The 11,375-nt window shown below is 40.1% G+C and overlaps 5 protein-coding genes across 5 annotated transcripts; 3 read left to right on the top strand and 2 right to left on the bottom strand.

Annotated features, from left to right (window-relative positions):
• Positions 1-144: 144 nt before the first annotated feature.
• Positions 145-4,443, bottom strand: SEC3 (GTP-Rho binding exocyst subunit SEC3; the record flags this gene model as incomplete). Its single annotated transcript, XM_002498125.1, has 1 exon — positions 145-4,443. The coding sequence occupies one exon, from the start codon at positions 4,441-4,443 to the stop codon at positions 145-147; it is 4,299 nt and encodes a 1,432-aa protein (XP_002498170.1).
• Positions 4,444-4,704: 261 nt separating this feature from the next.
• NTF2 (Ran GTPase-binding protein NTF2) lies at positions 4,705-5,082 on the top strand (the record flags this gene model as incomplete). Its single annotated transcript, XM_002498124.1, has 1 exon — positions 4,705-5,082. One exon carries the CDS (start codon positions 4,705-4,707, stop codon positions 5,080-5,082), a length of 378 nt encoding a protein of 125 aa, XP_002498169.1.
• Positions 5,083-5,339: 257 nt separating this feature from the next.
• On the top strand, positions 5,340-8,939 carry AIM21 (Aim21p; the record flags this gene model as incomplete). The annotated part of the gene is made up of 1 exon (XM_002498123.1): positions 5,340-8,939. The coding sequence occupies one exon, from the start codon at positions 5,340-5,342 to the stop codon at positions 8,937-8,939; it is 3,600 nt and encodes a 1,199-aa protein (XP_002498168.1).
• Positions 8,940-9,166: 227 nt separating this feature from the next.
• DJP1 (Djp1p) lies at positions 9,167-10,423 on the top strand (the record flags this gene model as incomplete). The annotated part of the gene is made up of 1 exon (XM_002498122.1): positions 9,167-10,423. One exon carries the CDS (start codon positions 9,167-9,169, stop codon positions 10,421-10,423), a length of 1,257 nt encoding a protein of 418 aa, XP_002498167.1.
• Positions 10,424-10,622: 199 nt separating this feature from the next.
• On the bottom strand, positions 10,623-11,267 carry VPS20 (ESCRT-III subunit protein VPS20; the record flags this gene model as incomplete). Its single annotated transcript, XM_002498121.1, has 1 exon — positions 10,623-11,267. One exon carries the CDS (start codon positions 11,265-11,267, stop codon positions 10,623-10,625), a length of 645 nt encoding a protein of 214 aa, XP_002498166.1.
• Between the last annotated feature and the right edge of the window lie 108 nt (positions 11,268-11,375).

The raw sequence follows: 11,375 nt of genomic DNA, 5'->3' as shown, positions 1-11,375 counted from the left end.
TAGGTGCCATTGGTCATTTTTAACGTTGCGAGTAATATCCACAATATTGAATGGTTACAAGTTTTAATATTCTATTGATGATCATAATTATGGTTATATGCGTTTCAGTTCCTATTTTTCGTTGCTATCATTAGGTTATTATTTTTACTCCTTATACCTCTCAAAGGCAGTGATGATATCATTTTTTGTAAATCTGACAAGCGCTCCCTTGTAATGTTTCTCAATCAAAGTGTATAGTTTCAAATAGAGGGATACGGTTTGTCCCTGGATGCTAGACCACAACCTGTCGCCTAGAGTTCCCTTCATGAGATCGTTAGATTCATGTGATAAATGGCGAATCATCTGTTGGTAAAGTCTTTTCACTAAAACATCAACCTCCGAAGAGGTATATCCCGCTAGGATATTATCCAGGTTTTGTCTACTATAAGCTGCCGATTTAACCAAGTTAGAATCTCCACCTTGAGATGAAGTACCGACAAGACTGGATGCACCATGGACAAATGAGGTCAATTTAGGCATTGCATCACGCAGCAGGAAAGCTGCATAGACTTCTTTCTCAGAGTCAAAAATCTTTTTGGCCGATTGAATTGTTGAGTCGAAGGATCCGCGTACGTTGAGCATAGACAAAACTTCTATTAGCCAATAGCAGTTCAGTAAAAGGGTAACAATTCTATCAGTACTAGAAGCTTCAGCAGCCGCGCCTCTCACTCCTGCAAGCATACTAGCACCACCATCCTTTCTGCTCAAAAGTTTAATGATTGCGTTACCAAGTTTACCAGAATCACTTTCAAAAATCTTGATAGCTTCAAGAGATTGAATGCTTTTTAGCTCTGATTGGGACTGTGCGTACGAGATATAATCATTCGAATTTTTCACAAATAGCACAAATCCAAGAACAGATGGCGACAGACTTCTTGAAGACATATTAATCACAGCTCTTTCTAAATGGACCACTTCATCTTCGATGTATTCGGACCAAAGCTGCTTCACCTGGTCTAGCATCTGAGACATAGCAGTAAGCAAAAATTCTTGATTAGAGGATTCCAGACTTTTAATCTTTTCCTCGAGGAAAAGCATTATGGCGGGAGCTCTCGAACAATCAGCCCTCAGAATAGTAGTGAAATAAGAATTCATCTTTGTGATATTGGGTCTAAAGATACGAGAAACCAAGTTTGCTTCTTTTAATGCAGATTCTCTATCGGATTGCATAGGTTTCACCGAGTACAAAGGTACAATTCTTGTAGTAGGATCACCATATTGCTCCAAGTACGCTTCGAAATCCAAACTAGAAGAGACATGGAAGAAAGAGTCGATAAAGTTTTGGTAGCAGACACAGAGCTTACCTAAAGATTCCAGTGAACTTTTTAAATGTGCCACCGATTTAGCAGAAGAGGGAACAACTTCTGGAAGAGTTCTTGTCTTCTTATAACTTTCCCATTGGATCAAGAGATTTCCTAGAGCATTTTCATTAGCGACTGCTGGTTGTTCTCTTTTATCCAATTTATACTTTCTTAAGTTTGATATCATCTTTTCGCAAATATGGTTGTACACTACTTGAATACTAGTGATCCACTTATCCAAAATGATATTGTAAGATTCTCGGTCCACATCTTTACAGAACAATGTCAAAGATGAAAAAACCAACAATCGATTTAGGAAACTGGTCAAATAATCTTCTGTGGTATTATCTTTATAAATGTTAACAAACATTCCACTGAAGGCGTCAACCAATCTTTTCAAAAATACTTCAGTGACTCTTTCATAGGTCTCGCGTCTTTCTTTCAATGCTTGCATGTTACCCAGATCGTAGTTTTCTTCCTCACTTTCACCGCTGATGGCTTTCAGTGCTCTAAACAAAGATTTCAATTGTGATTCCATTCTCAATAAAGTCTTTTCACTAACTGGAGAGTTCAACAATTCGTTTAAGGTTGCATCGTCCAAGGAAACGGTGTTCATCAATTCTGTCAAAGTACTCCACAAGTTCTTTTTATTGGCACTTTCAATTTGTAATCCGTTCTTTTGGCCTTCAATATATTCAATATCTTCTGCCACATTACCCATTTCCATCAGGAATAGAGAAAATACTGGATTCATCTTATCACAGACTTCATCCACTTGCTTTTCATAAGGCAATAGACTAGGTCCTACATCCTCCAGAGACAATAACCCATTGTTCAAAGTGTATGCAGTCTCCGCCATTTTGATAGTCAATTTCTCAATCAAATCGTCAGCTGCATCTCCCATTTCCCAGTTTATATCAGTTAAAATTCCCAATAACTCTTCATCCTCAATATATGCTGCATCCTTTTTCATATCTCTCTTTTGATCTTCTGAACTTTCGTCAATGGCGCCCGGGGCTATGACAGACTTCTTTTGACCGTCAACAGGGGGGGCCTCTTCTTGAATGGTGGAGACTTCATGATAAACATGTGGTGGATTAGGTGCCAAATTGGTACTAAAAGAAGCTTCGTCACCTCTCTCAAATGATAAATCATTGCTATTATCCTGTTGAGCATCCATGGAAGAGGCATTCAAATCGCCTGCCATATCATCAGCGTCAACCATTTCTGATGTTGGTGTAGATTTTGTATTGAGAGGTTCTGTTTGTGGGATTGATAATGAAGGTATGTCCATTGACGAGACTCCCTTCCCCGAAGGAACGCCGTTGTACAATTCTTCAGATCTATCTTGCGAAACACTGGAATGTGCATCTGGAAGTGCATGAGCGCTAGAAGGACCAGCGAGCACATTATTCAAATCTTCCAAGAGATTGTCTTGTTTATTTTGAGAAGCGCTACCCTTCCGTGGTACATCGCCCATCTCACCAGCTGACCCCATGGAAACAGGCGAGCCCTGTTTAACGGGGTTCTGCTTTATCTGTGGTATCTCAGATGTAGCGATTTGTGGCTGTTTAGCTGGGAACTGTTGAGGAGAGTTCAAAGAGGGACTTCCCGCCATATTTGGTGAATTGTGAGCGGAATTCAAACCAGCAAATGAACTCTTGTTTGACAGCTCTCTTGGAGACGTACCTGGTAAGAAATCGCGGTTGCCATGAGCCACGGGGTATGGATAAAAAGGGTCAGATTCTACCGTAGCTTCTTGAGCTTGCAGCGCTTCTCTTTCGAATTGCGCTTGTCTTGCCATATGTTGGCGCTGTTGTTCCTCTTTACGTGCTAATTCCTGCTGACGCGCCAATTCCTGCTGACGCATTTGTTCCTGCTGACGTAACACTTGTTCCTTACGGACTTGTTGATCCTTTTGAGCCTGATGCGATTTCCATGCCAGATGAGCTTGATGTGCCTGCTGTTGTTGTTGATCTTGCTCCTGTTGCCACATCTTCTGCTGAGCCACTGCTTGACGTTGCTGCTGCTGCTGCTGTTGTTGTTTTTGTTCATGATGCTGATCATACGAATTATTACCTTCATTGCTCAAAGTAGGGCTATTAGAATAGCCAGACATGTTGGGAGATGGTTTTACGGGAGCCGCCTGTTTATTTTGAGCGAAATGATCATTAAAAGAAGACGACCCGCCAAATGCTCTTGTCGGTGACCTCGGCGACGGAACAGCCGGATCTGGATTTGCAATTCTTGTGTTTAGGTTACTTAGAGGAGCACCTGGACTTCCGGTGCCACTACTACTGCCACTGACAGATCCAACTGGAGGTGTCACTGTAGGTCTAGCATTTCTATTACGAATCACTGCTCTTTGATAAGCCCTTTCATCCAAATAGAACATAGATAAATCCCAGTTGACTAATTCAGGAACATGTCCATCAAATGCTTGCATATAAGTATTCACCAATGATTTAATGAAAACCACTCTTTCCTTGGCGGAGTTGGTCTCCCAGTAATATTTTTTGGACATAGTCAACATAAACCCTTCATTAACCTCTACATCTCTTTCAATCGCAAGCAATTCCTTTAAACTCCAAGTTCTACCAACTTGAAACCTACCATCTGCATTTTCACGTCCTTTATGTAATTGTACCGCCTTCGGATTGTTAGCTTTAGAACTCAATATCAGAACACGTTTCTTCTTATTCTCCAATTTCGAATCCAATGCAGGACGTGACGACGGATAACGTGCATCCTCGATGATCCTCACATGTGTAATATAACTGTTTGGTGGTCCTGAAGACTTACCATCGTTCGAGAAACATGACGCCAGAATCCCCCTTCTGTCCCTTTCATACTGTTCCGCTAGAAAATTGGAGCTCTGAGACGATCTCGATGAATTAGACACAGTCCTCTTGTGAGCAGTTGCATTGTTACCTGAGACAGGTGGGCCCATATTCAAACCACCATTACTGGCTTGTCTCGAATGCTGTGCGCTTGGAATGTTAGATCCCGATGTCGATCTTCTGTGGAAAAAACCCCTGTCTTCGACTGAATTGTCCCTACTATGGGACTTCTTCTTGAACGGAGATCTCGCACTCTTCATCATATTGGCCTAACCACTGAGAAGAATCGTTGTGTTACCTCTATCAGAAGCTGGATAGCCTTGCTTTGCCGATCCCCTTTTGGATTCTTTAATGTTGTTTTTCTTCCAACCTTCTTTTAAGGCGGGTAAGTTGGCAAATTTTCATAAGCTGGAAAAGTTTAAAGTTGACAATATGATGCTTTAAAATTATTATCATCAACAGTTTCAGGGTTGGTTTGCGTATCATAAGATCAATTAGATCAGATCGAATCACATTTAATCGCCATGTCCTTAGATTTCAGCACTCTTGCTCAACAATTTACACAATTCTACTACAATCAATTTGACACCGACAGAAGTCAATTGGGTAATCTGTACAGGGATGAGTCCATGTTGACTTTTGAAACCAGTCAACTACAAGGTACCAAGAACATTGTGGAAAAACTAGTCTCATTACCATTCCAAAAAGTTGGTCACAGAATAACTACACTAGATGCTCAACCAGCATCGCCCAATGGTGACGTTTTAGTCATGATAACTGGTGACTTACTCATTGATGAAGAGCAGAATCCACAGAGATTCTCTCAAGTCTTCCATTTGATCCCTGACGGAAGCTCATACTATGTTTTCAACGATATCTTCCGTTTGAACTACTCTGCCTAAAGAGTTGGATAGAGAGTAATAGACCGATACTCATAAGTACGTAGGAAATAGGTGAATATAGAAATATTTGAAATTTTGAAGACCTAAAGCAGGCACTAAATTAACGGTTCATGTAGAGTAATCTACATTGTTTCCTATTTGTTTACATTCAAAGGCTCATTTATTTAAAGGCGGAGCCCCTTTTCAATTTCAAACATTGACAACTTATTCCACTGCGAGGGTAGAATCGAGGAAGATAGGTTTATCGTTAAGGGCTAATGTCATCTGAGGAATTGCCTCCAGTGCCATCACGGCCTCAAAGGCAAGCAGGTTCACCATCACCAATCCCTACTATTCCTGCAAGACCAAATTCGAAATCACCACCGCCTCAAGTGCCAACAAGGAGACCTACCAGGGTCAAGACTTCAGATCTAAAGGATTTGATGCAAAATACTGATGATCAACTGGAACAAATGCAAAATTTAATTCAAAAGAGGTCTGATGATAGTAAAGTCCATTCCGAACAGTTAAGGAATCAGGAAGATAGTTGGCAAAGGGGTAAAGAAGATCTAATAGGAACAAATGAGATGGAATTCGAATTGCAAGAGGAGAAGGAAAGGTTGTTGAAGAAGAAGGAAATAGAGTTAAAAGAAAGAAATATACATCAAGCCAATAGAGAGAAGGAATTGGAAATGTTGGAAAGGAGGAGGGAAGAGCTAATGAGAGAAAGAGAAAAGGAAAGACAACAAGAGTTAAAAAGGCAACAACAATTGGAATTGGAAGATCAGAGACAAAGGGAATTGGAAAGAAAGCAAGAATTAGAATTGGAAGCTAAGAGGAAAGAATTGGAGCAATTGGAAAGGGAGCAACAATTGGCAAGAGAAAAAGCAGTTAAGTTGCAAGAGACTAAACACCAATTCGAAGAGAAAAGAACGCTAGATACTGAATCAAAGGAAAAAACGACCTCCGATAATGAGCCAGTCTTGGAAAAAGCGGATGAAGATTTTGGTATAAGGAATGAAACAAAAGAAGAACCGGAAATTCCTCGTATTCCAGAAAGACCCAGGAGATCTCAATCACCAACAGATACGGAATCAAAGTCAAACGTCGAAATACCAAAAATTCCTGGTATTCCAGAAAGACCCAAGAGATCGCAATCACCAACGGATACAGAATCGAAATCAGATGTCGAAATACCAAAAATTCCTGAAAGAAGACCTAGACCAATTGGAAGAAGATCAATTGAAACCCCTGTGGTGGCAGAGAAAAGACCTGAATCTTTAGAGAACAAATTGGGTGAGCCACCAGTTGTGCCAGGAAAGAGACCAGAATCTTTGGAAGAGAAGGTGAGCGAACCTCTAGCTTCCCTAGAACAGAAACCAGAATTCTTGGAAAGAAAGGTAAGCGAACCTCTAGCTTCCCTAGAACAGAAACCAGAATCTTTGGAAGAGAAGGTAAACGAACCTCTAACTGCTCCAGAAAACAAGCTAGAATCTATAAAAAAGGAAGCTTCGACTGAATTTCCATCAGTGCCTGCAAAGAGGCCAGAGCACTTAAAAAAGGAATTGCCAGATGAATTTACTGCACCTTTGGAAAAGAAACCAGAACCTTTTGAAAAGGAACCTAGCGAGTTTTCATTCCTGCCAGAAGAAAAACCTAATTCTTTAGAAAAGAAACTATCGAATGAATCATCCCTCTCACAAAAGAATCCCGAACCCATTGGAAAAAAACCTTCCGCTGAACTTTCAGTTGCATCAGAAGAAAGACCTGAACCAGTTGAAAAAAATTCGACTTCTGAATCTTTGGTATTACCTGAGAAAAGGCCCGAAGCACTGGAGAAAGAGTTATCTACTGGCATTAATGCACAATCTGAAAAAGAACTAGAAACCCTGAAAAAGGAACCCTCCAATGATTCCACAACTGTGCCAGAGAGGACAACAGAGTCTGAAGAGAAGAAGTCCTCCACTGAACCCTTGAAGAAGGAATCCACTGCTTCTTCGCTGGAATCAGAGAAGAGAATAAGTGTTGAAAGCAAGCCTGAATTCCCATCCGTACCAGATAGAAAACCAGAATTTAATGAAAGGAACTCAACATTTGACGAACCAGGCTTTGCTGAAAAAACCCCAGAGCTTTCTTCAAAGCCCGAAGCTGAACAGCCGTATTCTGAAGACTGGAAGACTACCTCCTCCAACGTGTCAAAACAAGCGTCTATCGAATCCCCTGTGAATTCTGAAAAGCTACAAGAAAAACCAGGAATCGAGGATAATAATTCCAAGTTGTCAACGTCAGACATTAATGAAAATAAGCGTGATTCTGATATAAAACATCAAGAAAAGAAGTCCGAGGAATCTGCTAAAGAACCTGTAAAGAAAAAAGCCCCCCCTGTACCCAAGAAACCTTCCTCAAGAATTGTAGCTTTCCAGGAAATGTTAAGGAAGCAACAGATGGAGGAAATGCAAGGTTCACATCGTAAGGGACCTGAACCAGTGAATGAGGCACCCAAAGATAGCAAGAATGGAGCTGATTCTTCCGAATCCTCCCAACCATCTCTTCCCCAGAGACCAGCTAGACAACCAATTAATGCTGAGAGATCCAAGTTTGCTAACAATTTGAATGGTCTTTTCGCTTTGCCTGGTATGTCACCGATGGGCGGTCTACCGCAATCGTTTGCCAAAAAATTGGACCCGGCTGCTTCTACTCCTGGACCAGAAGAGAAGAAAGAGAATCAAGCCACACCACCTTCCGTTTCTAATGTACGCTCTTCGAGAGCCAGAGGTCCTCGTGGTCGTAAGTTGCCATCCAATGTGGCATCTGTCGAGAAGGTCAATAGTGAAAGTAAAACCAATGAGATTGAGATTTTCAAAACGTGGAAAACTGTGGTACATAAGAAGGAAGAACCAGCTGTTCCTGAAAGACCACCAAGTCTTTCCAAGAAACCTACTGAATCTGGAAATGAAAAGGCTGTGGATGTTACAAATCCTACTCATTTTGATCTGGATAACGATAAGGCTGTAAGACCCCTTGAGGAGACTACAAAAGCCAAGGACCATGATGACAATTCACATGGTACTGATGACATTTTAACATCGCCTAAGGAGGATACAAGAATAATCGAAGAAAAGCTAGAAGAATCGAAAACCAGTGGGAACCCATCAAGTCTTGAAGAATCCCAAGAATCTAAAAACCAGACTGAAAAACCCTTGGTGCCCGAACGACCTTCGAAAAATCAAGAGAAGAAACATCCTTTGGTACCAGAAAGGCCCTTAACTTCGGAATCTGCGAGAAGCGATGAACTTGCCCAAAACAGTGAACCTTTGGTGTCTGAGAGACCTGTTAAACATGATGAAAAAGAACACGAGCTTGCAGAAGAGCCATCAATCCTGGAAAGATCTTCGAAAAATCAAGAGGAGAAACATCCTTTGGTACCAGAAAGGCCCTTAACTTCAGAATCTTTGAAAAGCGATGAGCCTGCCAAAAACAGTGAACCTTTGGTGTCTGAGAGACCTGCTAAACATGAGAAACAAGAACATAAGCATGCAGAAGAGCCATCGATCCTGGAAAGGCCCAAGAAACATACCGAAGAATCTGAGAAACCTTCTAAACCTGCACTGCCAGAGGAGCAATTAGAGTATGAGAAGAGCCTTGATTTTCCTAAAAAATTTCCTGAAGCCACTGAACCAGTGCCTGAGACTACTTTCGCATTTGGTACAGAGAATAATTCTAAAGAGAGCAGTAATGTTGATCTTTTGTCTGCCGTGAAGGACACAGGCCAATCTCAACTCGAACACTCTGATTCTGAACTCAATCAGTTCACCAAAGATTCAGATCTGGCTGAGAAATTGAAACAAGAGTTGAAGCAGGAGGACAAGGAAGAATAATCTGAGGCTTCAGTCAACAATTCTATGAATATTATTACTTTAATAACTACATACTGTGTGTGTATGACGTGCAAAACGATATATTCCTAATGATCGCTTTTCCTTCAGGCTGGGGAACAAAAAATCAATGTCGAAGGGTATTGAAGACTAAGATATTATCGCTACTAACAGCTAACCATTAAGACCTTTATTTAGGCCGCTGAAGAATTGATACGGTCTAACCAACTATGGTTGTTGATACAGAGTACTACGATCTGTTAGGCGTTGAAGTTACTGCCACTGATGTGGAAATTAAGAAAGCATATAGGAAGAAATCGATATTAGAGCATCCTGATAAGAATCGTGATGACCCTGCAGCTACAGAAAGATTTCAATCAATATCAGAAGCATACCAGGTTTTAAGTAATAAAGACTTACGTGCAAATTATGATAAATCTGGGAAAGAGAAAGCTATACCTAAAGGAGGATTTGAAGATGCGGCGGAACAGTTTTCAGTAATATTTGGTGGTGAAGCATTTGCAGCATATATTGGGGAATTGACACTTTTGAAGAATTTACAGAAGCAAGAGGAATTACACGCAGAGGAAGAAGCAGAGAAAGAGAAGGAAAAGGAGAAGAAGGAGGATGAGAAGAAGAAACAGAAAGAGAAGGAAGAGGAAATTAAGCAAAAGGGTGACAATATAGATCAATTGAATAAAGATATGAGCCATTTGACAGTTTATGATGAACAAAATCAACCGAAGGATACTGCCAAAAAATCAAAATTAGCAGAATTTGAAGAAGAGTTAAAGGCAGAAAAAGAGAAAAATAATGAAAAACTGGTTAAAATACTGATAGACAGATTGTCCATTCTAACGGAAAGTGCCTATGATAACGATTGTAAAAGATCCTTTGAAAGAAAGTTTGAAGAAGAAGCCAACTTGTTAAAGATGGAATCATTTGGTCTTGATATTTTACACACGATAGGTAGCGTCTATGTGGAAAGAGCTAAGATATATTTAGCTTCTCATAAAGCGTTTGGATTAGGTGGTATGTTTCAATCAATGAAAGCTCGTGGTGGTGTGTTTATGGATACATTACGAACGGTATCAGCAGCTATCGATGCACAGAGCAGTATGAAAGAATTAGAAAGTATGAAAGAAGCAAGTGAATCTACTACACCACAACATGATAAACAAGGAAATGAAATCTCTAAACCTACACCTGAAGAAGTAGCTCACCAGGAAGAAATTCTCATGGGAAAAGTGCTATCCGCGGCCTGGTACGGCTCGAAGTACGAAATCATGTCCACTTTAAGGACAGTGTGTGACCGAGTATTGGAAGATGAAAGCTACGATAAATTGACTAGGGACAGGAGGGCGGAGGCATTAATCTTACTCGGAAAGGTTTTCCAAAGGACCTATAGAACAAAGGTGGAACAAGAAGAAGCTCAAATCTTCGAACAACTTGTAGCGGAAGCTACCAAGAAAAAGCGTCATACTTGAAAGCAGATATTCATGTAAATTCAGAATTTTTATCGTTATTATTTTTATTCTACTGCCTCATTCCACTACATTACATTAGATTACACTATCGACGTTGTCAATTGCTTGTAACGTATCAGTCATATGCTAATAGTCATTATTTGCTTAAAAGAATTAACAGAATTTTTGTGTATGCATAAAAATAAAAAGGATCTTACGCCTAAGCTAAAGCTCTTTCTCCGATAATTTCTTCAGAGGCGTGTTCTGCAGAATCTTGTTCTTCGGATTTCAAATCTGGTAATCCTTCTGTAGAGGGCATTTGAATCTCTGGTTCTTTCTGTGGTTCCTTCTTGAGAATAAACTGTTCCTCCAATTGATCCAATTCTTTATCCAATTCTTCCTCAAAATCATCAACACCAACTACGCTGCGTGCCAGCACGTCGTTAATCTCATTCTGATAACTTGTTTGAGATTGTACGTTGTCCATTAACTGATCTGCACCTTTAAATTCCTTGTTGAGCTTTGAAAGAATCTCATTACCATGTTCTAAACCCTTAACAAATTGCAATTCAACTAATTTAAATTCAAGCGTGGATACTAAATTCTCCAAATTGATTAACTGATCTCCTGCTTGTTCTAAAAGATGGTTTTGATAATGAATCCTCTTCAGCAGAAACCGTATCTTGGGGTTTTCTTTATAATGTTTAGGATCTTCTTGAATCATCGTTTTCAGCCTAACTCTTTCACTTGCTATGAGATTATCTGTTCTCTTGGCGAATTTATGAATTTCATCCTTCGATCTCTTTAACTGTAGTATTGCCCTATCATTTTTAGTAATTTTAACTCTGCTGGGCCTTTGTCCCATTCTAAAACCTTCAGAATTAACCTTTCAGACCAATTCAAGGGCACCAGCAACCGTCTAATAGTTTCTTATACCATGAATGATTCAATATACATACAGTTTGACTATTGT

This window comes from Zygosaccharomyces rouxii (assembly GCF_000026365.1).
Source record: "Zygosaccharomyces rouxii strain CBS732 chromosome G complete sequence".
NCBI lineage: Eukaryota > Fungi > Ascomycota > Saccharomycetes > Saccharomycetales > Saccharomycetaceae > Zygosaccharomyces > Zygosaccharomyces rouxii.
Note: the sequence above shows the minus strand (reverse complement) of the source record. Positions and strands in the feature narration are given on the sequence as shown.